Genomic DNA, 26,512 nt, shown 5'->3' with positions numbered 1-26,512 from the left:
GTAACATGCATCCCACAGAAACTATTCCAGGAATTTGAAGAGAAGAAAGCTCTGATCCCATCGCCAGGCACAGATGGGCATTATAAGAAAAGAAACGACAGGCCACCAATGGAAATGCACAAATCCTTTTTTTTTTTTAAGAATTTATTTATTCACGAAAGACACACAGAAAGAGGCAGAGCCATAGGCAGAGGGAGAAGCAGGCTCCTCGCAGGAACCCCGATGTGAGACTGATCCTAGGACCCCTGGATCATGACCTGAGCCAAAGGCAGACGCTCCACCATTGAGCCACCCAGGCGTCCCTGAAATGCACAAATTCTTTTTTTTTTTTTTTTGAAATGCACAAATTCTTAACAAACGTTTAGGCAATCAAATCCCAAAATACATAAAACGGGTTATGTGACCAAGTGGGGCTTATGCCAGGCTGTCTTAACATTTGAAAATGAAGGAATTTAGTTCATCATATTAACAAACAGACTAAAAGATGAAAAAGCATATGATCATCTTCAAAAGTGCAGGAAAAGCATTTTGCGAAGCCTGCCCTCCATTCCTGATACAGGTTACCAGAAGACAGGGGCTAAAAGGGGAAGTCCCACCGCCTGATGACAGCATGCATGAAAAACCCAACAGATGACCCTGTGCTGAGTGTGGCAGGACGGAGCGCTCTCTCCAGCGGCCAGGAGACAGGGCGGGTGCCAGCTCTCACCCCTGCCGTCCCACGAGGTCCTCGAGGCTTCCTGGTGTAACCAGGGAAAGGAAGACAGGGCATCCGGGGCAGAGAAGAAAGAAATCGTGTCCTCCTTATCTGAGGAACACATGATCATCTGTGTAGAGACCCTACAAAATGTGTGAGTCACTGGAACCCACCGGTGAGTTCAGTGGGGTTGTAGGTTAGATGGTCAGCACACAAACCTCAGCCGTATTTCTCATACTAGAAATGAACATTTTGAAACCGAGGTTCTCAGATGCCTTTTACAAAAGAATAGGAAGTAGAAAACATTTGTAGGTAAGTTTGACAGAAGTCTGGGACTTGTACTCTGAAAACCGTAAAAGACTATAAGAATGGAGAAGCCCTACCAAACGGGCACAAACAGAGTCCAGGGACAGAAAGGCGCCCCTGGGACCGAGGTGCCAGCTCCTCCCAAACTGAGGTAGAGTTAACACAATCTGAATCAAAACCCCAGCAGAATTTGGGGGGTTTTGTAGAAGGTAACAAGCTGATTCCAGACTTTATATAAAAACGCAAGGATGTAAGGTAGCTAAAATCACTCTGAAGAAGGACACTGGGGACTCAGTGATCTGACTTGGAGCCTTGTAAAAGGCCAGCCCGCGGGGTTCCGGGCAGCATCAGAACTGGACCCACACACGTGAGTCGACTGGTGTTCCTCCAAGTTGCCAAAGCAAACCCCTGGAGAAGGGATCACTTTTTAAACAGAAGGTGTTAGGGGTGCTTGGGTGGCTCGGTGGTTGAGTATCTGCCTTCAGCTCAGGATGTGACTCCGGGGTCCTGGGATCGAGTCCCATTTTGTTTTTTTTGTTTTTTTGTTTTGTTTTGTTTTGTTTTGTTTTTGAAAGCAGATTTGTAAGTGGCCAATGAGCAGCAGAAAAGATGCTGAAATTCACACATCGTTTGGGAAACGCAAAAGAAATCCACAGGCCACGGAACTCCTGTTAGAGCCACTGACTTTGAAACCAGGGCCCCCGCAGGTGCTGGGGTGGGGGTGCGTGGAGCAGCGGAGTACCCCACACACCCCGGTGTGAGTCCAGAGCAGGGCCAGCACTTTGCAGACACCAAGTGGATGTCTTTAAAAATTCCCCACCTCTCCCACACGACCCAGGGGTCCCCGATGTCCGACAGGACAGTCAAAAGCGTGCACCCCCCACCAAGCCTGGCATGTGGCAGGTCATGGTACATGCGTGTTCTGGGATGTTACCCGTCAGTTAAAAGTACTGTGCCAGTGATAGTGGTGGGAGTATCAGCGCCCCAAAGACGTGCATGCCCGAACCCCGGGAATTGCGTCCAGTTTCTCCTACCCGGCAAAGAGGAAGCAAGGTTGCAGATGGAATGACGGTCGCTGGGCAGCTGACCCTGAAACAGGGAGATTACCCCGGATTATCTGGGTGAGCGCCGTAATCACAGGGTGCTTAGGCGGGAGGGATGCCACGGGACCACTGGCCGCCGTTGCTGGCTCCAAGGATGGAAGTGGGCCACGTGCCAAGGAATGTGGGGCCTCAAGTGGCCAGAAGGGACCAGGGGCCAGGGTGTCTTTGGAACCTCCTAGGGGAGCAGGACCCAGTGACACCCGGATTTTGGCCCCTGTGAGACCCAGTCAGGTTTCTGACCCCCAGGTTTGTGAGTAATATGTTGTTCTGAGGCCCTGAGTGTGAGCTCATGTGTCACGGCGGCAATAGTAAGCTGACAGCGATAAGGTCAGGGATATGGACACATCACAGTCGTCATTCTAGGTGCAAGAAGCCTGACAGCAAAGATGGGCTAGTGCTGTCTGATGACACCCACACCAGCCAGGAAGCACCAGACGGTGGGGGAGGGAGGAGGCCAGAGGGAGAGGGTTGATGCGCGGCTCACTGGGGACCAGTGGGGGCCTCAGGGTGCTCACCTCCACCCACCCCGGCCCTGGAGGTGCATCCCTGGGCGCAGCTATGGGTCAACTAACTTGATGAGTGATTAGACTGACTTTAAAGAAGAGGATTACATTCAGGTCAAAGGGGCGTCAAATGCAGTGGTGCAAGAGGTGCAGGTGCCACAAGCCTGGTGTTGGGTGGTTCAAAGGAAATGCGCTGTCGATCTGGGCTGGCCCCCCCATGTCAGGGGCTGGGGGGCTTCTCTGCATAGGGGGGCAGTACCTCAGGACAGGAGATGGCCCCGGGTGGGCGTCCCTCAGGGAAAGGCTGCAGGTGAGGCAGTGGCCAGGCTCAGCAGGGGTGAAGTGCACAGGGGGCAGGGCCCTGGGGGGAGCCACATAGATCTGGGTCCTGCTTCCAGGGGCACCAGGGACCATGGTGAGACCAGAAGCACCGGCCCCAGGAGTGTCGGGGGCTGGGGAGAAACACCCTGCGACGGGCACTGCCTGGAGGGGAGACCGCTCTGTGTGCCCCCTTGGTGGTCGTGGGGCTCAGGCTCAGCAGCCAGGCCCCCAGGCAGCCCTCCTGATTCTGGTATCAGATGGTGGCCATGCCTCGGTCTCCCCACTGTGAAGCGAGCCTCTCACCAAGGAGGGGGGTGCGGAAGCGGTGCTCCGCTCTGGTGAACTCAATATGTGTGCAAAGTGGTCTCCCCGGCAAGTCGGGGACCAGCCTGCGAGAGGGACAAGGAGCCTGACCCCCTTCCCCAGCTGGCCTGGGGACAAGCAGACTTTCACTGTGAAAACGGCGGGGAGGAGCAGGGCCAGGCAGTCGGGACTGTGGGTCACCTCCACAAGGACCATGGCCAACGTCCAGGCTCAAAACAATGCCTGCCACCACCTCACAGTCAGAGCAGGGAGTCCAACGTGGGTGTCACTGGGCTAAAATTGGGGCAGCCCCCCTGGAGGCTCTGGAGCAGGACTGGGGCAGGCCTTGGGCAGCTTCTGGAGGCACTGCCCTGGTGGCATGTGGCCCGTCCCCGACACGGGCAGCAGCCAACTGTCCTCCGACCCTCCCTCTCTCTGGCCCTCCTGCCTCCCTCTCATCAGGACCCTCTGATCATGGTTAGGGGACCCCCCAAACCACCCAGGATGATCCCCTGGCTCATGGTCCCTCACTCAAGTACAGCCGCTAAGTCCTTCCGTCCTATGGAGCCATGTCCTCACGGTTCTGGGGATTAGGGTGTTATGCTAGTCAGGGTTCTCCTATCAGCTGTCTGCCTGTCATTCTGTCTACCTACCATCTGATGAGGAATCGGGTCCCAGGATTATGGAGGCTGGTGCATGCCAAGAGCTCCTGTGGGCAAGCGAGTTCTAGTCCAAAGGTGGGAGGAGTTCCCTCTTCCCCAGGGGAGGCTCAGTCTTTTGCTCTATTCGGACCTTCAACTGAACAGGCCAGGCCCACCCACCCTGTGGGAAACCATGGGCATCACTCGGTCCACCAATTCACGTGTCAAAATCTCATCCAGAAACACCTACATAGACACACCCAGAATCGTGTTTGACCAAATGTCTGGGGTCCCCGTGGCCCAGGCCAGTTGACACATAAAATTGACCCTTACAGACATGGGTATCTCTTGGGGCAGGGGGGAGGTGCACTATTCATCCCAGCACAAGGACAGAGGGACTGGGCGTCAGGAAGGGACAGAGCAGGGCAAGTGGACTGGGGGTCAGGGATAGGGTGAAGCAGTGCTCTTGCTCTGTTCCCCATGGGGCCTGGACCACACTGGCTGCCGGGTAGGTCCTGAGACCTTCCATGGTGTAGGGGGGTGGGGAGGAGGAGGGAGGTCAGAGGTCCCAGCAGGTGGGGGACAGGCAGCAGTGGTCTGCACGGGGAGGGGGGGAGCCTGCAGCGAGGCCCATGGGCTGTGGTCACTTGGAGGGGCTTTCAGGAGCCTCCGTGCAGCAGAAAGGCACAGGCCCGTGGGCAGGGGGCCGGCGTGGCCCAGAGAGGGGCTGCCTCCCCAGGTGGTGCTACAGGGTGAGCATCGGACAGGGCAGGTGGAGCCCAGGGCTGGGGGGAAGACCAGCTCCCCCACTGCACCCCCACCCCCACCCCAGAGAGCAGACGCTGCCCCGCCCGGGAAGGAAGGAAGTTGCTGGCTGAGCCTGCTGACCACGGGAAGGCCTCTCATCACATGCTCCGAGGTCAGCAGGGCCCAGTGGGGCCTTTCCAGCTGCCCCGTGCCAGGCGCCCCAGGACCCCGCAGCCATCGCGGTGACCTGTCTCCTTCTGACTCTGTCTTCCCTTGCTGGGCTCTCCCTGGGGACCCTCCTCCCTGTGTCACCACTACATCCCTGCAGGCTGGTCCTTCCAGAGACGAGCCATTGCCCCCACCCCACCTCCAACTCAGGGTCAGAGGCCTCTGGCCCCCTTCCTGTTGGCTCACCCCCACCTCCTCTGCTCACTTTGGGGCCTTCACACTTGCTGTCCTGTCCCTTGGCTTGGACGCTTGTCCCTAGTGGTCAGGAGGCTCACTTTCTCCCTGGGCCATCACCCTAACCTCCCACCTAAGCTGTGATAGGCCCCCGGCCAGAGCCCTGTGCCCCTCCCTCGATTGTTCCTACACCTGCTGCCCCTCCTGACTTTGTACATCCATCACTCATGCCCACGGCCCCACACCCCCAGGCCATTGACTCCTGGAGGGCAGGGCTTGGGTTAGGCCCCCTCATCGCACACCCCCAGCACCCACATGGTTCCACACAGGTACCTCCCTGGTGGGGCTGCTCCATCCCTGGGCCCCCCTGCAGACACTGTGAAACTCCTGAGGGGAGACCCCACACACAAGCCAGCCTACATAGAGAAGAAGGAGCAGGTACTCCCCAGGGATCCCCCAGAGGCCTCTGCCCAGGGCCTGGGCCTCACCCTGCCCTCCTTTGAGAGCTCTGAGTAGGGACACTGTCCTCGAGGCTCAGATCAGTGAGTGGAGGGCTGAGGCCAAGGGAGGGTCAGCACCCCCACAGGCGTTGCCTATAAACAGACTCAGCCCCTTACTTCAGCACTTGAGGCTTCTCACCACACCCCTTGACCTTCCTGTCTTGCCTCCAAATCTGCAGCCCCCCACCATCCATGCCAAGCCAGGAGGGGCTGCACAGAAGTCACCTGCCCCCTCACTGGGGCCCCACCCAGGTACCCTTCCTCCGGGGTCTCCACTCACCAGCCAAACCCCTTCCACCCTCAGCTGCCCTTCACAACCTCCCTGGCCTCAAGCAGGGTCCCCACACTTCTCCCATGCTCCGTGGCTCCTCCCTTCAGCCGGTGGCCAGACACGCACCTGGGGAGCAGGGGTGCAAGAGTATGTGGCTCCGGGGAGCAGCATGTAGGCTGGTCTGTGCAGGGGGCCGTCAAGGTCCTTCCCTGTCTTGGGGTCGGTCCTGGGGGGTCCCACGGTTGTCCCTGTGCTTAAGGGGCAGCTGTGGCTCCCGGCAGGACATGCTTCCACGGGGGTCTTTGCCTGAGTTAGGAGGTGAGCTGGAAAGAGGAGCATCATCGGTTAGAAAATACAGAGAGAGGTCAGAAGGAGGTGGTCCCCGTCCTCGTTCAGTCGGAGGGGGTGGGCTGTGCCTGGAGCACCGGGCACTGTGCCCCATCCCTACAGGGTACGTCTGTCATGATCCCGTGTTATGGACAGGAGGCCAAGGCCCATCCTCCCTGTCCCTTCGTTCGTGGACTGTCTGAGCCAGCGGCGCCGGAACGTGGCCCCCAGCACCCCGGCTGGGGGTTTACGGAGGAAGAATCAGGGCATTGTTCACAGGACACAGGGGCCACCTGCCCCCGCCCACTCTCCCTGCCCTCTGAGTCACTGCTCCAAAGAGAGGGGGCGTTGCAACCCCAGACCCGTTTGTCTGGCTGCCTGGGAGGGGCTGGGCGCCGCAGGGAAGCTGGCATCCCCCGGAGCAGGCAGGTATTGACCGCCAGCCACCGGCCCGGCCCTGGGAACAAGCCCAGCGGCCCTTCTGGCCGTGGGCAGAGGGTGGAGGGCTGCAGGGCTGATAACGTCTGTTCCGGGCAGGCCGAGGCAGAGCAGGTTTTCCCAGCAGCGGAGGTAAGCTGGGACCTGGCCCCCACCCACCTGCGCACCCACCACTGCCAGGCTGTCCCCTGTGGCACCCCCTGGCCCGATGCTCTGCTGCAAGGACATCTCTGGGTGAACTGAGGCAAGATGGCCTGGCCCCCTTTCCAGGGGAAAAGCCAGGGCCCCCAAGAACAGCTGGCCCAGAGTGACCTCTTCCCAAGAGAGAAGCGAGCTGCGGCCAGCTGCCTGGAACATAGTCACTGGTCACATCTGGGGTGGAGCTGGATGCGGATGTTGGGGCCGTGCCCTCCACAGCATCAGCCTCCAGCTGCCGAGACACAAGTCACACCTTTGTTCCGTGGGACACTCAGAGGCCAAGAGTACTTAGGGGAAGCCACAGGCATTGCCCAGCTCTTCCTGACACTCACAAAGCTGCCACCGACAAACAAGCAACCCGTCCAACCCAGCCCAGTAGACTTGGGGCAGACAGTACATCCGTCATGCCCATCCCAGCTCAACCAGCCTGCTCATGCCACACAACCCAGAACCCCGGCCCCAACTCATCCTGCCCAGGCCCCATGGCTCGATCCCACCCACCCAACCCAGGCCCGAGGCTCCATCCCATCCTGCCCAGGCTCCATGTCTCCATCTCACCCAGCCTGGCCCCCGTCGCCATACCCCATCCCTCCCAGGCCTCATGGTCCCATCCCACCCACCCACCCAGCACCCATGTCTCTATCTCACCCAGCCTGGCACCCATGACCCCATCCCACTCACCTAGCCTGGCCCCCATGGCCATATCCCATCCAGCCCAGGCCCCATGGCTCCATCCCACTCATCCATCCTGTCCCCATCCCACCCACCCAGCCTGGCCCCATGCTCCACCAACCCCACTCAGCCCCCATGGCCCACCTTCTCACAGCCCGGCTCCGTCTCCCCACATCCAGCCACCCCACCTGTCCCATCTCTAGCCCCTCAGCTCAGCCTTCCTCAGGGCATGCTTCCCCTTGCCCCGGGCTCCAACATGGCCACTCAGAGGCACCGGGCTCCAGGGTTCAGGCCTCTGCCCCTCCTCTTACCTGGTCCTTGGCCCTAGCTTTCATACATGTGCCCCTGCCCCCGCTCCCCCGTCCCCCGTCAGCCTACTCCCACGACCATCCCTCCCCAGCCTTGCCCTGACCTTGCCCCTTGTGCCGAAGGACCTCAGGGACGCCTCTACCTGCAGGTCCACCCCGCCAGCAGCATTCACTCTCTGGGCCCCAAATAGAGCGACTTCTTGCTGTGATGTTCCCCATATTGACAAGTGACAACGTGGGGGGTGACAGGACCTCGCAGGGCAAAGGGGCATCCTGGGTTACCTGAGGGGGCCTCGTCCTTACTGGGTGGGGGGATGGGCAGGAGAGTGAGGGCAGAGGGAACAGGCTGGGCTGCGGGCTGTGAGGGCGGAGGAAGAGGCCAAGCCAAGGACTGTGGGTGCCTCCTGGGGACCCTGAGACAGGAACCGGCCCTGCGACACTCCTGCTGGCCCCCAGAGCTGGAAGGGTACACTCGGCCACCTAATTAGTACTCGCTACAGCAGCCACAGGCCACCAACAGGCAGCTCTGTTTCTCCAGTGACTCATGTCACAGCCAAGCTGACATCCTTATTTTCAGGAGAAGCAGATGAGGAAACAACGAACGCCACCCTCATCCTCTTCCTCACCTTCTGCATCCACCCTCCTAGTGTCTGACAGAGGATCCCTGACCCTGGGCCTGGCCAGGCCTGTCTCCCAGTGCCCCTCCCCCTAGAGAGCCCCCCAGCCACTGTCACAGTGCAGGCTGCCCAGGTCCCTCCTTCCCCAACACCCACTGCTCTAACCAGACCCTTGCCCAGAGCCTGCCCAAACCTGCCATCACCTCCACCCCTGCAAGGGGAGGGGGCCTCCTCCCTGCACACCCAGCCCGGTTACCATCATCAGCCTGGCTCACAACCTACCTCAGGTGCACCCTCCCCAAGAAGGCTTGCCTGAACCCAGTTCTCCAGGAGACAAAACCAAGAGAGTGTGGACACACACAGATTTCATTCAAGGAACTGGCTCTCCGTCATGGGGGCCTGCAGGCTGGAGACCAGGGAAGAGCCCCATATTGCTGCTGCAGACAGAAGGCCACCCGTAGGCAGAATGCTGGCCTTCTGGGGGGGCCTTACCCTGTGCATTGAGGGCCTTCAACTGATTGGGTGTGGCCCACCCACATGACATAGGGTGATCTAGTTTCCCAAGTCTCTGATTGGAAATGTGACTCTTCTCCAAAAAATGCCTTCGTGGAAACACATAGGATAATGCGGACTGAGGTGACACCAAGTTACCCCTCACACCATCCCGCCTAAAGCAGGCCTTCCCGGTCTCCTCCTCTGCCAACAGAGGCTCTCCAGGCTGCACTGACCGGCAAGCCCCGTGCAGGACAGAGGACACAGCAGCCCCTGGACGAGCTCTGTGCAGCTCCACCATACTGAACCCCAAACCCACATCCTCACTTGAAAGACTCAGACGGCCCACACCCAGGTCACCACCACAGCCCACCTGTGTCCCTGCGCCCCAGCACCCACCCCCACCCCAGGCCACAAGGCCCGTCCGGGAGCTGGGGTCCCACAGATGGAGTTCAACACATGCAACATCCCATCCTTCCGTGGGGTACCCGGCTTCTCCCCCCCGGAGAATCAGGGCCAGGGCAGCTCTGCCCTCCCGGGACCTGGCCAGAGCACATGGCTGCGTGCACACTGCCCTGTCATCCGCCTGATCCCACCTCACATGTGCTTCCCGCCTCCCCGAGCCACAGGGGCTTCTCTCCGTACCTGGGGCTTGCTGGGCTCAGTTTCATCTTAGGGTCGTGCACCTGCTGTTGTGTTCCCCAGCCCCCAGCCCACCTTTGTTCTGGGGCTGGCCCCTGCTCATCACCCAGCAATTGTCCTAAAGACAACCCCGCCTCACTCTAGAATGGTGGCCCCAGCTGTCACTTGGCCTGTGCCACAGCTTATAACTAGGCCATTTATTGCTGAAGGACTTGGTTCGGGTCTAGTTGCCCCAAGAAGGCAGGTCCACGTCTGTCTTGTTCACTCCCAGTGTGTAGCACAGTGGCTGGCACCCTCCAGGACAGTGGGTTTTGATAGGATAAAGAGCTTGCACCCATTCCAGGCTCAGGGACACTGCAAGCTCTGCATTGGGGCTGCTGAGGGAGGGCCTAGACCCGGGGGCTCCTGGGGGCCCCTAAGGGTCCCACGTGGCTGCCAGCCCCTCAGCCATCTCCCTGGGGCAGCCGTGATAGAGAAAGGCCAGACTCAGGGCTCAACTCTTGGAGCTGGAATGTATAGCCCAGAGGGCCTGTGAGCCACTGGGACCTAACTGTGCCCAGGCACCCCTCCTCCTTCCACCTGTGCCCAGGTACCCCCCTTCCACCTGTACCTGGGCATCCCTACCCACCCTCCTTCCACCTGTGCCAGGGCATCCCCACCCACCCTTCTTCCACCTGTACCTGGGCATCCCTACCCACCCTCCTTCCACCTGTGCCAGGGCATCCCCACCCACCCTTCTTCCACCTGCACCTGGGCATCCCTACCCACCCTCCTTCCACCTGTACCTGGGCATCCCCACCCCCACTCCTTCCACCTGTACCTGGACATCCCCACCCCCACTCCTTCTACCTGTGCCTGGGCACCCTTCCCCTGCCCTAACTGTGCCAGCCACTCCCACCCTCCCCCACCAGCTGTCCAAGGTCAGCTGACAAGAAGTTAATTCCCTCACAAGGCCTCTTGTGCAGCCCTAGCAGAACTAATAGCCTGGGCCTGTGGCTGGGGCCCCAGGGCACTGCACCCTCACCTTCCTTCTAAGGGCCGGAGTGGCCGGCTCTGAGGGCTGAGTGTGGGGTGACTCAGGCCCAGGAGGAGGGTGGGTCAGGACAGTGGGGGTAGGCATGACTCAGCATCTCAGCTGCTCTCTTGCAGCCTCGTGGGAGGACCTGGTGAGAAACCACTTCCTGCCTCATCTTCTCCCTGGGGTTCTGCCCTTTGGCACATCCCCCTCAGCTCTGGGGCTGTGCTCAGGGCCTGCAGACCCCCCTTCTCCCTCTGGGGTACCCAGGAAGCCACAGGTGCAGAGCGCCAGTGAGGAATGACAGGCACTTTGCAGCCTGCTTTGCACTGGGGGCTGTGAGGGTCTCGGAGACTCCCGGGGACACCCAGGCCTGGGGCAGGGGGCCAGGGCAGAGAAGAGCCAGCAGGAGCCCCCGTCTGCCTCCCTCTTGAATGGATGGGTTCGGGGAAAGGGAGAGAAAGGCTTCAGGCGCAGTGCCCAGCAGTGTTTGCGGGGTTCGTGGCAGTGGGTGCGGAGGTAGTTCATTCATTCTCAAGGCTCTGAGCCTCCCCTGCGTGCACCTGCCACTAATCATTCATCCCTTCTATGGTCCTGGGGACAAGCTTCTCCAGGCTCTAGGGAGCTTTCCTGTTGGGGCTTCTGTCAACAGCGCTGCATGTGCATTCTCGTCCCTGCCTCGGTGGCTGGGTGCATTTCAGTTGGGTGTGTGCCTAGAAGAGGTGCCAGTGGCCAAGGACAACCCGGGACCAGCGTTAGTGGACAGGCCACACGGTTTTCCATCCCTCGGACCGGCACGGGCCAACTGCTCTGTGTTCCTGACCACAGCTGGGGTTTTCCAGTGTCTCCACTACAGCCACCCCCACAGGCGTGCGGGGTGCGGACCCGGACTTGAATCTGCACATTGCTGACGGGAGTAGGGACAAGCACTGGTTCGTGGGTTTACTGACAGCCGGGTTTCCTCTGTGTGTGTGCGAAGTGCTGGTCAAGTCCCAGGGATTGTTTCCCTTTCTGTTGGGTTGTCCGCCGTCTTATAGGTTTGTAGTTGCCACATACGTGTAATGAGAATACGTGTGCTCGCTTCGGCAGCACATATGCTAAAAAAAGTAATGAGAATACGTTTTCTCTCACCATGACTTGCCTTTTCACTCTTAATTCAGTATTTTTTGAGGAACAGAAGTTATTCATTTTAATGCGGTCTAATTTATCCTTTTTCCCCTAAGAGAGATTGGTGCTTCTCTCTGTTAACAAACTTTAATTTCTAAAACAGGTTTATATTTACAGAACAATTGGCTGAGGGTAGAGTTCCCGTAAACCCATCCTTCATATGTTCATAATTTCCCCGCAACTAACGTTTCTCGTTGGTGGCTGTCAAAGTTGGCAAGCCAATATTGTTCTATTATTAACCAAAGTCCATCTCTGACATCAGGGTTCACTCCCTGCTCTGAATTTCAGGGGTTTGGACAAGTGTACAAAGTCCTGCATCCACCATGCACGTTCCACACAGTTTCCCTGCCCCGAAAACCTGTGCTTCCTCCTATTCCACTCTCCCCCTTCCCTTCCTGAACCCCTGGCAACCAGGGATCTCGCTACTGTGTCCATAATTTTGCGTTTTCTGGGATGTCACAGAGTTAGAATCACACAGCACGTGGCTTCCTTCGATTAGGGAGATGCACCTAAGATGCCTCCGTGAACCTTCAGGGCTTCATGGCTCACTTCCTTTTTGTGCTGAATGGACCACAGTTCGTCCATCCATCCTGCTGAAGGGCCTCTTGGCTGCTTCCACGTGTGGCGTTTATGATACAGCTTCTACAAGCATCCATGTGCGGGTTTGCGTGTGGACATGAGTCTTTGCCTCCTTCGGGTGAGTACCAAGGAGCGCGATGGCTGGATGGAATGTGTGTGGACGTTCAATACGTGCCCAGAGCAGCTGCACCATCCTGCGTCCCCACCAACAGTGGACATGACGGTCCCCGTTGCTCCACGTCTTCACCAGCAGTTTGGGCTGTCAAGGGCTGGATTCCGGCCCTAGCAGGTGTGTAGTGGGGTCTTGTAGTTTTGATGTGCATTTCCTACGTGGCATGAGCATCTTCTCGTGTGCTTCTTTACCCTCTGCTTGTCTCTGGTGTGGTGCTCGTCCAGGCCATTGGCCCATTTTTTAGTGGACTGTTCATTTTCTTACTGTCTAGTTTTAAGAGATCCTCCAGTATTTTGGAAGTCAGTCCTTTACCAGAGGCGTGCCTTTTAATTTTTTTTTTTTTTTAATTTTTATTTATTTATGATAGTCACAGAGAAAGAAAGAGAGAGAGGCAGAGACATAGGCAGAGGGAGAAGCAGGCTCCATGCACCGGGAGCCTGATGTGGGATTCGATCCCGGGTCTCCAGGATCGCGCCCTGGGCCAAAGGCAGGCGCCAAACCGCTGCGCCACCCAGGGATCCCGAGGCGTGCCTTTTAAAAATGCACTTCCATCTGCAGGTTGTTTTGTTATCTTGACAGTGTCTCTTTCAAGTTTGGCACTTTTTTTGTGTTTTCTCCTTAACAAATACGCATCGGTTAAATTCATGATTCTGAGCTTGTGAAGACATTCCCCTTTGTCTTCTCTCTACAGCAGTTCCCATTGGCGTTCAAGTCTCCGATCCACCTGGAAGGCTGTGTAGGGTGTGAAGGAGGGATCGACATCCTCCCGGCCTCCTGTCTGTTGATGGAGAAGATTGTCCTCCATGTGTGCGACTCCCCTGTTCTGGACGTCTACTTGTGACTGCAATGTCAATGCCACACTGTCTTTGTCATTGGGTCCTTACACCCAGCCTCTCCCTGAAAGTGCTCCCCTCAAGGTCAGATTGCTAAATCCAGTGGTTGGCATGCAGTCTCATCCTCCACCCAGTCCATGCAGAGCCTCCTCGAATTGCTCTTTGCCTGGCTTCCAGGCTCTCCTTTCTTGGTCTCTTCTGTCCGGAGTGGCTCAGGCTCAGTCTCTGTCGCCATTCCCTGTCGATTCCCCCTTCTCAAAGTTGAGAAGCTGCAGGCCCTCCTCATCTCTGTCTACACTCAGCTCTGGTTGCCCCCAACCACAACCCCCAGGTCCCAGAGCTGCTGCCTCTCCACAGTGCCCCTTGCACATCTGACAGGCATGACCTCAACCTGACCCGCCCAAAACTGAGCTCCTGGTCTTCCTCCCAGATCCCCTCCCCCTGCATCACTTCCTGTCTCTGCCAGTAACAGGCCTTCCCTCAGATATTTTGCACAGACCTGAGTCAGTACTGACCCCTCTATCACAGACCACTGTCCAGTCCATCGCAAAATCCTACTGGCCTGGCCTCAGAAATGCAGAATCTGGCGGCTTCTCACCGCCTCCTCAACCACCACCCTGACCCAAACAACATCCGCACTGGCCTAGGCACCTCAGCCTCCTGCTGTCCCCTGGCCACCCCTGCCCCTGCCCCTTCTCAGAACGGTGGTGTGATGCTGGTCCGGGCCCTCCTCTGTATCTGCTCAGGGCCCTGCAGGGTGGCCCCTCTGCCCCCGCCCAGCGTGCTCAGTCTGCCCTTGCCCAGTGAGCTGACCCATCACCTTTCATTGCAACCTGCTCCTCCTGTCCACTGTCTGCCTCTGATCCCCTGGCCTGTCCCCTGCATTTTCTTAGCACCCAGAGCAGTGCCTGGCACATGGCCGGTGTTGGACAGTTGTGTCGGGGAAAGACACAGGGGTACACAGAGTTCCAGGGGGGCTGACCCGCGAGGCGTTGGGAGTGGAAGTGAGAAATGGCTTCTAACCCATTCTCCTTCCCTGACTCACCCATGCCTACCCTACCCATCTGGGCCTTGGTTCTCCCTACTAGAGAGTCAAGGGTTAGGCTGGACATCCTCTGGCGGCCACCACTAGGAGCCAGAGACACCGGGCTCCTCACTAGATCCAGCTTTCTGGGACCCTCACACCTGCTGAACTGACTTAAGGAGCCCTGTTCCCAGCAGGTGTGCCCTGGGGCCCCCGGTCAGTGGGCACTGGCATGCCCATAAGCCCTGTGGTTGTATTCTGGGCCCACTGCCCTTGGTCCAGCAGGGGTGGGTACCTCTTCCTGGCCTTGCACCACATTTGGCAGGGGCAGGGGACAGGGTGCTCTTTGGGATCTCTGCACCTCACTGAGGCTACAGGAATTCAGGGACCACAGGCCCCAGGCCAGAGCAGCTGTGTAATATGGGAACACGGCTTTGTCTGGTGCCAGCCAGTGGAGGCCCAGCACAGCCCACACCCCAGCCTATGCAGTCATGGCCTGTAGCACTGCCCACCGGGGAGGGAGCCCCGGGCTGCCCTTTGGGAGCAGCTGCAGGGCTGGGGGTAGCCTCTCCCACTCCCTTTCCACCCCAAGGCTCTCCTGGGTGTTGAAGAGGTAGGGAATCAGGGCAACCCTGAGAGCCTTGGGGGAAGGAGCACGGAAGCCAGCCAGGGACGCTGAGCACTGCTCGGGGCCAACAGCTTTGGAGGGGGCACAAGCCAGGGTCTAGGGGGCCCATGTGTCTCTCCCACACATCACTGTCCAGCAGCCACTTCATGCCAGGCCCTGCTCTGGGTGCTGGGGGGTCATGGGAACAGCACAGAAACGATGTCCTTGCTCTGCACGGGACGGCTGGACACATGGTCTCTCCAGCCATGTGTCCAGCCATGGCTTTAGGCCATGAGGGGTCCCTTCTCGGCAGCCCCCACTATCTTCGGGGGAAATCCCAGGGTCTCAGCCTCAGTGGCACCTGCCCCAGCCAGATACAGCTGGCTGCCAGATCACCCTGTGACCTCTCTGACACACCCTCCAGCAGCTTTGCTGGCCTTGTAAGGGCTTCTGTGGAAGAAGCAGATGGGCCTCTCTGAAGGTGTACTTTCTCATACATCTGTATCTGAGCATCGCAGGACACGCATGGTCTAGTGGGTGCTGGGGACCCAGGGGGACGCCGGCTGGGACCAGCTTCAAGTGTTTGTGGTATCCAGCCCATCCAGACCCCAAGTGATGCATGTGAGATAGCAACTTGCCAGGAGGGAGGTGATAATGCCCCATGCAGAGCTCCCACTGTGGGGCCTGCCTGGAGCACAGCCAAGGACCTGGGCACCCGGGGTCTGATTCGGAAGGCAGGGAGTTTGTCTGGTTGGTCCTGGCTCTAGCCCTCACACCCAGAACCACACCAGGTGAACCCAGCATACACGGTGGTCACAGAAAAGATGGGAATCCCAGTCTGCCTGTCGTGGGCCACTGAACCGGTTCACCCCGTCCAAGTGAGGTAGCTGCAGCACCACTCAAGAAGTGCCCTTGGTGAGGGTTCTCTAGCGTTCACCTCCTGCTCACATGCCAGCTCCCCAGAGAGGCCTGCTCCCAACCAAGGCCACTTCCTCGCACATTCTCCTGATTAACTTCCTCGCCACATGGACTCTCTGAAATGACCTGCCCAAGCTCCCTTCCTCCTGCATGCCTGCCCCTCCTCTGGCTGGAACTGGGGCTGGACAAGTGGACGGGCCCATCCCTGCGGCAGCAAGCTGGACATCACTAGTGACTAGGGGAGGTGGGGGCCCTGAGGGGGCAGTGGCTCACTGTGGCCTCAGCAGGTCTGGGCACTGGCTCCAGTGAGGGACTCACTCTCTCCCGAGGCCGGTGCAAAGGAGCCCAGACTTGGAGGTGAGAGACCTGGCTCCTTACCTGACCCCGCGGCGCACGCAGCATCCCTCGAACGGGGACCTGGAAGGGGCAGTGGGCCCCCAGGGGCAAGACGACCCAGGGCTGCCCAAGGAGGGTCAGACGGGCGCTGCTCGGGGAGGTGGAAGTGGGGGGGGACGGAGGGTGAAGCCCTGGCGATCCCCAGGATTGAAGGAAGAGTGGGAAGGAAGAGGCTCGGGGGGAATGAGCCAGGGCGGTGCAGCAGGTGCAAGGTGGGGGCGTGGGCAGGCGGTGCAGCAGGTGCGAGGAGCGGCGTGGAGAGGGAGGCCGGGGCCCGGGAAGGACTGCGGGGCCTCACGCGGTGCCCAGCCCGCGGGTGTGGTGCGGGGAGGAGCCCGCGCTCCGGGGCCCCCCGGCTGCCGCCGTCCCGAGTGCCCCGCCGGCTCCCCGCGACCGCAGGCGGCAGCACCGCGCACCCCCGAGGCCGCGCGCGGGCGGGCGGGGCGGGGCGGGGCGGGGCGGGCGGTCCCGGAGCCGGGAAGCCGGCGTGCGCGCCCCCGAGCGCCGTGCGCGGACCCGGCGGGGGCCCGGCCCGGATGGCCCCGCCCCGGCCCCGCCCCGCGCACGCCGGCCGCGGCCCGCGTGACCCTCCCGGTTGCAAACAGTGCGGTCAGCTGACTCGGCAACTGCGCCGTCATCCCGGCTATAAGCGCACGACCTCGCGGCGCTGCGCTCCGACCCGGCCGCCGCCACCATGCAGCCCCCCAGCCTGCTGCTGCTCGTCCTCGGCCTGCTGGCCGCGCCCGCCGCCGCGCTGGTCAGGTGAGGCCCCGCGACCCCCGCGCGCCCCCGGTGCCGCCGTGCGCCTCGCGGGGCCTCGTCCAGGGCTCCCGCCCCCCCGCGGCCCTCTTCTCCCCGCCTTGGAGTCAGCCCCGGGGGGCAGGAGGCTGCAGGAGGGAGGATGCGGGGACCCGGGCTGACCGAGCCCCCAGCACAGGTGGGGTTGCAGTACGCGCCCTCCGCGCCCCGCGGGTGCAAGTCTGGAGACCCGGTGTGCGTCCCACGCCGCCCCCCGCCGCCAGCTGTCAACTGGGCGTGGTCACACTCGGGCGGACCCAGGGGCTCCTAGCGCAGGGCTCGGCCGGACCCCCTCTGACCTTGGGGGCCCCCAAGTGTTTGGGAGACAGAGGGGAGCTACCCGGGGACAGGGCCTGGGGCTGGGTGAGCGCCGGCCGGCACCGGGCTGCACCAGGCGTCCCCGCCGGCACCGCCTGCCCCTGCAGGGACCGCGCCTTCCTGGGCCTGGAGGCCCGTCCCCTGTACGGGGGCCTGCGGGGGGCCTGCATCAGGGCTGCGCCCGGCGCGCCAGCCAGCCTGAGGACTGGCGCCACCCCCCCTCCCACTCGTGCAAGGCAGCCTGCTTTCCCAGGTGGGGGAGGGTGCAGTGGGCCAGCCCCTCCTGCTCCCGCACCCACTCTTGCCCCCCCAGGGGCCTGTGTGCCTGGCCTGGGAAGGCATCCTTCCACCTCTGCTGTGGGCTTTGGCCCGTGCGCAGGTGGGTGAGGCCACAGGGCCGTGAGAGCTGGCTGGGGGCCGAGTGGGACTCAGCCTTGCCAAAGGGCTGTCCTGCGTGGGCTTCACCACGGGCTTGGCTTGGGGGCACGTCGCCCCAAATGGAGTCTTTGTGAGGATCCAGCTGCAGGGCTGAGCCTACCCTGCTGCCACCCACAAGACCCCCACCCCCCACCCCCCAGGGCAGGTGGCTGTGGGGAACCGAGTCTGCCGCCATGTGGGGTAGTCAAAGCAGAGCCCTACACGCCTCTTCCAAGACGTGTGGGACCAGTGGCATCAATGCCTGGGTTATAGGAGGGCGTGTCCCCTTCACCCAGGCAAGAACCTTGGACTCTTCCAGCCTACCAGGTCTTGGGCAAGAGTCCCATCTTCCTGAAGCATGCCCTTGGCTTGCCAGGAAGGGCCAGCTGTGACCTTGAACTCCCAAAACCCCTGGGCTGGGAGGACCTTTCATCCAGCTGTCTGCATGTGCTCTGGGGTGCTTTCCCGACCCGCCTCCTGCACCCGTCGGAGCAGGGGTGCCAGCTGAAACCCGGGAGGAGCCAAGGATGCAGGCCAGGGGAGGCGACCCCGGGCACCTGACCTCAACCCCTGGCTCTTTCTGCCCAGGCTGACCGCCAAGGCTGGGAGGCAGGGGCTCGCAGTGGGGGTGCCATGGAGTGCCTCAGAGGAAGGCAGACCTGAAGGCACAGACCCCCTGCACTCCAGCGCAGTCATTGCCTTCCTGGGGTCTGCACCGTGAGAGGGCAGAGGACACGCCAGCAGGAAATGGATTCACTACTGCATTGGCAAGGGCCCTGGAGGGAGACAGGGTCATGTTGAAGGATGGCCAAGGAGGACTTCTCAGATGTGGTAGCATTGAAGACCTGTCCAATGGCCAGGCGAGAGCCAGCCCGGGAAGGCACACAGGGAAACTGAGGGCATGTCTGCGTGGGGTCTGTGTGGAGAACACCATGATTCCCGAGGGCCGAGTGGATGGGTCACCTCAGAGGGCTTTGGGCAGAGGTGACACTGATGCCCCCAATGGACCCTGCAGGCCGCTGTCCCAGAAGAGACCTGAGCGGGCACAGTGGGGACGAGGGGTGGGGGGTGCTTCTGGAGCTGCCAGTGGCTGAGAGTGGGGGGGGGTACAGAGCAGACCTGAGGAAGCTGGGAGCCCTGATGAACCCTGCCCCCTCTTCTCCACAGAATCCCTCTGCACAAGTTCACCTCTGTCCGCCGGACCATGACAGAGTTGGGGGGCCCCGTGGAGGATCTGATTGCCAAGGGCCCCATTTCAAAGTATGCCCAGGGGGCGCCCGCAGTGACTGGGGGACCCATTCCTGAGATGCTCAGGAACTACATGGACGTGAGTATGGCGGTTGTCCGCTTGGGGTGGGACTGGGCTGGCAGCTAGCAGTGATTCCGGCAGGAGATGGCTTTTAGGGAAAGTTCTGTATGGGCAGCCAAGAAACACTCTTCTCAGCTCCCAGCCACCTGTGGCTCTGCAGGATTCACCTGCTCAGGGAGGGGTGGGGCCTCTGCTTAGCCACGCCCTCTCCTCCTGGCCCTGCCCCCCCTCCCTAGGACTCTCATTTGTGTCCCCCTGCTGGACCTGGTCCTGTGGGGGCTGGCAGGACAGGTGGGGTGTCCGGGGCTCCCCCGCCGTGCTGTGACATCCCCCAGTGCGTATTACTGACCATTAACATCAGGAGTCGTCTCGTTCCTGAGGCCAGCCTGCAGGAGTGGGGGACAGGGTCACTCTCTAAGGATAAGCAAGCTCGGTCCAGGGCCATGAGCTGGGGGTAGAGGAGCCTAAATCAGACCCAGGCCCTCAGAGGCTGCAGGGTCCTTGAGCTCGGGTCACCTGGCCTGCCTGCCCAGGCATAAATAACTGTCTGCTCTGGAGCTTTTTTTGTTTTTGTCTGTCCTGCTGGAAGGCCTGGAGCCACCCATGACCCAGTCATGCCTTCTTTTCTTCCTCTTTGGTCAGTGGCCAGTCCTGATCATGCCCAGTGCTCCTGGAGGGGCAGACAGGCTTGAGGTGGGATATTTTGTAAGCCCCACAGTAAGCTGGGGCTGGGTCAGCCTGGTCCCAACTCTGGGGTCAGGCCCTGGGACCCAGCCTGGCAGCCCTAGAGCTACCCCTGATTGGCAAGGACCTAGCTCTGGTCCACTTGGGTTTGGGACAGGGGGCCGTGCCCTGTGACCTGTCTGGCCAGAGCCCCAACGGTGCTAAGAAGCTATGGCCTCCTACGCATGTGACTTGCCCCGGGGGGCGGAGGGGGGAGGGCGGGGGAGCGCCTGCCTCGAGGCCTGACTGACCAGTTCCTGATCCCCCAGCTCAAGCACATGTGTACATACATAGGCACACACGGAGATTCGCTGAGTCATCCCCCAGCCCCCCCAAATCTGGACACTTTTGCGAGGTCATGAGACAGCAGCTGCTGGCTCTCCCCGGAGCCAAGTGTCAGGAGAGAGATTCTTGGCTGGGATTGGACCCGGAATCCCATGGTGACCTGGGCCCAGGCTCCCTCCCTGGAGAGGGGGTGCCCAGGCAGGCAGTGCTCACATCTCACATCCAAGTGCCTGTGTCCTCTGACCTGCGAGAGCACCTAAAGATGGGGTTTCCCTTTGAGGCTCAGGGGGGCTTGTGCCCCCTTCATGCTCCCCTGAGCCGTGGGTCAGTACCTGGGGCTTCCCCCGGGCTGCCCTCCTCCCCTGTGTGCCAATGGAGAAACTGAGGCCCAGACTAGTGAATGTAGAGTGTAGGTAGTGAGAGATTGAGCCTACACTTCCAGCCTCCAGGATGTACCTCCTCCTCCCTTTGGCCACCAACGCCTCAACCTAGAAGTCCTCCAGGTTTGACCCTATGGGGCAAGGGCAGGGAGAGAATGACGTGGCCCCCGTCGTGAGGAGGAAGTCTTCCCTGCTGGGGCCCCGGGGAGCTGAGACAGAGGGGTCTTCCAAGTCTCAGGGAGGACCAGCTGATGTGACTGCTGCTTTCATCTCTCAAAGGGGTGGTTCTCCGCCACCCTGATGTGGTCAGACAGGAGTGGAGCTGTGCCCAGGGGCCTGGGAATCCCAAGTGCCCAAGGGTATGAGGACCAAGGGCTGGGGAGGGACAGAGGGTGTGGTCAGCAGCAATAGGTCTGGACCTTGGGTGTCCCTTCTCTGTCTTGAGTCTTCCGGAGTCCGGCTCCCTCTTAGGCCCTCTGGGGACATGGGTGCCCTCCCTGCGCAGCCTTAATGGACCCTGCTCCCCTGCCAGGCCCAGTACTACGGCGAGATCGGCATTGGGACACCCCCGCAGTGCTTCACGGTCGTCTTCGACACCGGCTCCTCCAACCTGTGGGTCCCCTCAATCCACTGCAAGCTGCTGGACATCGCCTGCTGTGAGTCAGGGTGCAGCCTTGTGGGGCCGGAGGAGGCAGGCAGACTATGGTACCCGGCCCCCACCTCACACGGGCGTGTGTTCCCCCCAAGGCTCTGGGGCCAGCAGGGCAGGCCTGGGGCTCTCAGTGGCTCTGCCTCAGCCCTTCTTGGACACCATATGACTTCTGCCTCTGAGCCACACCAGCCAGGCCTGGCCCCTCCACCCTGCCGCAGGGCACCCCACTTTCTGGGGACCTGTTTGTGCCAGCCTGCCTCTCTTCCAAGGATGGGGCAGACCGGTGCTGGCTGAGACCAAGGCTGGGGGGTCACGGGTCCCCCCAACACTGGGGGAGTGGCTTGGTGGGGGCCCCATAGCTGGTGGCCAGGGCCTGGCCAGGGTGGCGAGCTAATGGGCTTCTCGGCTGGCACAGGGATCCACCACAAGTACAACAGTGGCAAGTCCAGCACATATGTGAAGAATGGCACGTCCTTCGACATCCACTACGGCTCGGGCAGCCTCTCTGGGTACCTGAGTCCAGGACACCGTGTCGGTGAGTCTGCGGTGAGGCTGCCTCTGGGCCCGGGGATGCTCAGACGGCTTGGCGACCCCGGCCCCAGCCCAAGGTAGGGCAGCTGAGCCAGGATGGCAGAGACAGCTTGAGCGAAGGCTGGAGCTGAAGAGCCTGGTGGGCTGCGCTGGGCAGGCCTCGGGAGCAGAGCTGGCCCCGTGTGTCTCGGAGTGTGGGGACGGCCAGGAGGGCTATAGGGGAGAGTGGGGCCACCAGGATGTGGGCATGAGAGCTGTAGGTGGGAGTCCGGGACCAGGACCTGGGGAGTGGTTAGCAGCCAGCCGCCGGGCAGAGGTGCCAGTCCGAGGGGCCTGGCTTCTGTTATGATGCCTTGGGTTTGAGGTGCCTGCTGGGCCCTGCGGGCTAGGCCTGGAGACACGGACAGGGTCCTGCCACTGCCTGGGGACTTGGGGTCGGGGAGGGCAGAGACATGCTGGGAGCCCTTGTCAAGGACGCTGGAGGGCCTGCTGCGCACCCTGCCTGCAGCAGAGACTGTTTGGGGTGAGGCGGGTGGTGGGCAGGCCCTTAAGGGTTCTGCTTGCACCTCTGTGACCTCTTGGGGTGCCACTTACCTGGAAGGGTCTGGAACAGGGCAGAGCAGAGCCCCCTCCCAGCCCCAGCCAGACCGGAAGGCGGCAGGGCATGGCCAGGGTCCAGCCAGCTGGGTCTGTCCCTTGTGTGGGGGGTGGGCTGGGCCATGGTGGTCGGGGACCTTCCTGCAAGGGCACAGCCCCTATACCCACCTGCCTTATGGAGTCCCCTACTCCTGTCTTTGAGGGCCCAAAACAGGATGTTGCCTAGCATACTCCCTGCTCCCGGTGTCAGGGTGTCAGCCTCAAACAGCCGTTTGTCCCCACATCCTGCCCTGTGTCTTTATCTGGTGGTTGGCTGGTCCCAGGTGGGGGAGGGGTGGCGGGGCCTTGAGTCTGCTGAGCTGGGTCATGGGGTCGGGTCATGGGGTTCCGGCAGCCCGAGGGCCGGGGCAGGCCTGGGTGGGGCCAGAAAATCAGGGCTGAGCATGGAGCCTACCCCTCTGTCCTGACGACCGTGGACACCCACGTCTCTGCCCCCAGCTGTGTCCCACCCGGCGTCACCAGCCCTTCCTTTGGGGTCCTCTGTCTTGAGTCCTGGGTGCGTGGCCCTCTGACCCCCACACCCTGGCCCACAGGTGCCCTGTAAGTCGGCTCTGTCGGGCCTGGCTGGCATCAAGGTGGAGAGGCAGACCTTCGGGGAGGCCACCAAGCAGCCGGGCATCACCTTCATCGCGGCCAAGTTTGACGGCATCCTGGGCATGGCCTACCCCCGCATCTCCGTCAACAACGTGCTGCCTGTCTTCGACAACCTGATGCAGCAAAAGCTGGTGGAGAAGAACATCTTTTCCTTCTACCTGAACAGGTGGGGTGGGAGGGGCCCAGAGCTGTGTGGCTGAGCACAGGGGGCTGGGGCTGTGCCTCCCTGGCCACTCACCAGGCACCAGGCCTCAGGCTGCGGCTCCTGACCTGTGGCTGTGACTGGAGGGGGTTCTGACCACCCCTTGACAGACGAGCGGGCAGGCTTTCTGGACAGGCTCTGGGGAGCTCGAGCTGCAGGCCCAGGCTCCCGCGCAGCGGGCCTCACCGCTGCAGAACCAGACCCTGGTCAGGGGTCGTGGCAGCTTCTCCTGGGTCAGCCCAGCCTTCCCGAGGTCTGATGGTGGGCCGATGTGGCCCCTGGATCACCGACAGCCCGGAGGGGACAAAGCTGTGAGCCCTGGTCTGTGGTAGGACCTCTGGAGGTGAGGGACCTGGGGGCTTTCCAGGGAAAGTGACCGCCACCCCCCTGCAGCTGCACCGAGTGTTCTGGTGGCCCCACACAGAAGGGTGGGTGACCTGTGTGCAGTGTCCTGGAGAAGGAGCTCCTCAGTCCCCCCAGGGCGGTGCCAGAGGTCCCGATGTGGGTGTGCCCAGGGTGGAGGTGTGGGCAGTGTGAGCAGATGGCCCACGCTGCCTGTCACCATGCTGCATGCCCCCTCCTCACCCCACAAGCCACTTGCCCTCAGGGTCCAGCCTCAGGCACTTCCAGCCAAATGCCAGCCCCAAACCCTCCCCTCCTGCCCAGCCCCAGCCCTCGGCAGTGAACACTCCACCGCTGCTTGAGGCAGAGCTATCCTCGGGAGGCTGGATGACCCCACACAGGTGGACCAGGGCGAGGGATTGGCCAGGCTCAGGCGCAGGGCTCCCTGGGTGAGGGGGTGATGGGGCAGGGCTGGTGTGGGGAGCACCCAGGAGGCAGCCGTCTGGTCTCCACACTGATTTTGGAGGCAGGGAGAGAACTGGACATCACAGGTGTAGAGGGAGGATGGGGTTTGGCCTGGTGCTTCTGAGGGGGAGCAGCCAGGAGGAAGGTGGTGTGCTCAGACACGGAGTCTAGAGGGGAGCCAGGAGGCCGGAGCAGTGTGAGCTGAACACGAGAGCTGGGTGAGGGTGAGGACATCCTGGGGAACACCCGGCACAAGGCCCTAGGAAAGGAACGAACTTGCTCAATTCTTGGTGCTATGCAATGCCTCCTCCTGGAAGCCCTCCCGGGTTTTTTTCTCTGACAGATGAGGCCCCCTTCCTTGGCTCTTAGCTTTCACTTCCCCATTTGCCAGCTGGCCTGACCCTGGCCTTCTTCAGCTGGCAGACCAGGAGCCTCTGCGAGCTGAGCAGGAGCGCGGCCTGCAGGCCACACCGGGTGTGGGATTGGAGCCCCACCCATCAGGGAGAGGAGGTCCTCTTCCTTCTTGTGACCCCTCTGGAGCTTCCATCCCTGCAGCCCTACCCACCCCTTCTGACTTGGTCACAGCCTGTGCTTGTCCTGCCCAGCGGTCAGGCTGGACCCACGGCCGGTGGCTGACTCCGCTTTCTCTTCTCCCAGGGACCCCAGTGCGCAGCCTGGGGGTGAGCTGATGCTGGGTGGCACGGACTCCAAGTACTACAAGGGCCCCCTGTCCTACCTCAATGTCACCCGCAAGGCATACTGGCAGGTCCACATGGAGCAGTGAGTGCTGGGAGGGGCCCCACTTGGTTCTGCCGGGAGCGTGCTTTGTGTGGGGGACCCTTGCTGCCCTCCGTCAGCAGGTCTCTAGCTACAGCCCTTGGGAGCAGGGGCTCCAGCGTGGAGACGGAGAGATGGGGCAGGCTGAGCCTGCACCCCACCAACCCTGGATGTCCATTGCTACCTCCTGGCACCCCACTGAGCCCCTGGGCCCTCAGCTCGGGGCCGCCTCCGCTTGTGGCTTCTAGGCTGGCACCTAGAAGGTCACCTGCTCTTGGCCTCTTGAGCTCCAGCAAGGCTGTGGCAGAGGTGGGGGGGGGGGGCCTGAAGGAGGGGACTGCCTGTCAAGGCCCACCCTGAGCCTGAATGCAGGCCGGCATGTTCACACCCCTTCCCCGCAGGGTGGATGTGGGCAGCAGCCTGACGCTGTGCAAGGGAGGCTGTGAGGCCATCGTGGACACAGGCACCTCCCTCATAGTGGGCCCCGTGGACGAGGTGCGTGAGCTGCAGAAGGCCATCGGAGCTGTGCCCTTGATCCAGGGCGAGGTGAGTGGGCCGGGCAGCATGGGCAGGGTGCCTGGGCCACAGCCCCCTACACCACACCTGAGCTGCTCTGTTCTCTCTCCCTCAGTACATGATCCCCTGTGAGAAGGTGTCCACCCTGCCCGATGTCACTCTGAAGCTGGGCGGCAAACTTTACAAGCTGTCCTCAGAGGACTATACACTGAAGGTCAGCACGGGTGGGCTGGGGGCGGGGCAGGGGGCGGGGCAGGGGGCAGGGCTGGCCACGGGCCAGGTGCTTACCACCCTGGCTATCCCAGGTTTCGCAAGGCGGGAAGACCATCTGCTTGAGTGGCTTCATGGGCATGGACATCCCCCCACCTGGCGGGCCTCTCTGGATCCTGGGTGATGTCTTCATCGGCTGCTACTACACCGTGTTCGACCGGGACCAGAACCGGGTGGGCCTGGCCCAGGCCACTAGGCTCTAGCCGCCTGCCCGCTGGAGAGGAAGGAGTCCAGCAGGAGGAGGCCAGCTGCCCCACCCTCCCGGCCGCCCCTGCCACACACACTCACGCTCAAACTCACACTCATAACCCAGCTCTGTAGGCGCCGGCCTGCCGGGCTCGCCGTTCTGTTCTGTGGTTTTCCCCAGCCCTGGTTACAGAAATGCTGCCTGCCCGCCCGCCCGCCCGTCTGTCTGTCTGTGCGATGGGGGGGGGGGGGGGGGGTGTTGTGTGGGCAGCAGCCAGTAGGCTGATCCAGAGCATGGAGCCCCTTCACTAACTTGGAAGCCCCAGCCTGGCTTGGCAGCCGATCAGTTGTGTGTCCCAGGACCCCTCACCCAAGTAGTTCCTCCTCCTGCCCCCCCCCACCCCCTGGTCTGTGCTTCGGGCCCGGCTGCCCAGGCAGGACCTCTGGGCTGAGCCCCCACCCCGGGCCAGGCTGTTTTCTGGGTTCCTGCCCCTGGCCTGGGGTCGGGAGCTGGGTGCTGCTGGCCCCACCTGCCTTCCTGTGTAGGCCCATCGAGGAAGGGGCCGGCCAACGCCTAGGACAAGCAGGAAGGAGCAGAAGCAGGAAGGGTCGGGCCAGGGGACAGAAGCCAGCCTTGTGATGCCGTTGGGGTCATTCTGGAGCTCGACCCCAGCTAGGAGGGCATTGACTGGTCCAGGGTCAGGGAAGGAGGGGAGGGGGTGGTGCCGTCTACTCTGCAGCTCCCCGCTCTTGAGCGGCCCGGAGCCAAAGTTGACTTGAAAATACAGTTGTTTGGGCCTCTTTTTTCTGTGTTGGCGTGTTTTGTGTTTGGTGGGAAGGAGCTGGTGGGGCTGGTGTGAGCTGTTGTTGCAGAGAGCTGACTCACAGCCAGGC

At 61.4% G+C, this 26,512-nt stretch overlaps 2 protein-coding genes and 1 long non-coding RNA gene across 3 annotated transcripts; 2 read left to right on the top strand and 1 right to left on the bottom strand.

The window, feature by feature from the left end:
• Positions 1 to 241: 241 nt before the first annotated feature.
• LOC106559977 (translation initiation factor IF-2-like) lies at positions 242 to 16,834 on the bottom strand. The gene is made up of 4 exons (XM_038564488.1): positions 16,816 to 16,834; positions 16,179 to 16,784; positions 5,918 to 6,114; positions 242 to 2,089 (listed from the first exon to the last, which is right to left on the bottom strand). Exons 1-4 carry the CDS (start codon positions 16,832 to 16,834, stop codon positions 1,931 to 1,933), a joined length of 981 nt encoding a protein of 326 aa, XP_038420416.1. The 3' UTR covers positions 242 to 1,930.
• Positions 10,343 to 13,736, top strand: LOC119864244. The gene is made up of 2 exons (XR_005373523.1): positions 10,343 to 12,535; positions 13,110 to 13,736. It is a non-coding gene; the product is annotated as an uncharacterized LOC119864244 (long non-coding RNA).
• Positions 16,822 to 25,857, top strand: CTSD (cathepsin D). Its single transcript, NM_001025621.1, is given in 10 exon segments — positions 16,822 to 16,958; positions 18,897 to 19,056; positions 20,959 to 21,082; positions 21,494 to 21,596; positions 21,598 to 21,613; positions 22,800 to 23,026; positions 24,527 to 24,649; positions 25,048 to 25,192; positions 25,278 to 25,376; positions 25,468 to 25,857. Coding segments are annotated over 10 exon segments (1,233 nt in total). The 5' UTR covers positions 16,822 to 16,890; the 3' UTR covers positions 25,636 to 25,857.
• Positions 25,858 to 26,512: the final 655 nt, after the last annotated feature.

Source organism: Canis lupus, chromosome 18 (assembly GCF_011100685.1).
Source record: "Canis lupus familiaris isolate Mischka breed German Shepherd chromosome 18, alternate assembly UU_Cfam_GSD_1.0, whole genome shotgun sequence".
Classification (NCBI taxonomy): domain Eukaryota; kingdom Metazoa; phylum Chordata; class Mammalia; order Carnivora; family Canidae; genus Canis; species Canis lupus.
Note: the sequence above shows the minus strand (reverse complement) of the source record. Positions and strands in the feature narration are given on the sequence as shown.

Coding starts and splice junctions, on each gene's coding strand:
- LOC106559977 (XM_038564488.1), bottom strand. Junction 6,115..16,178: donor TGCGTGCGCCGCGGGGTCAG/GTAAGGAGCCAG, acceptor TCCTCTTTCCAG/CTCACCTCCTAACTCAGGCA. Junction 2,090..5,917: donor CTTGCACCCCTGCTCCCCAG/GTGCGTGTCTGG, acceptor TCCCTGTTTCAG/GGTCAGCTGCCCAGCGACCG.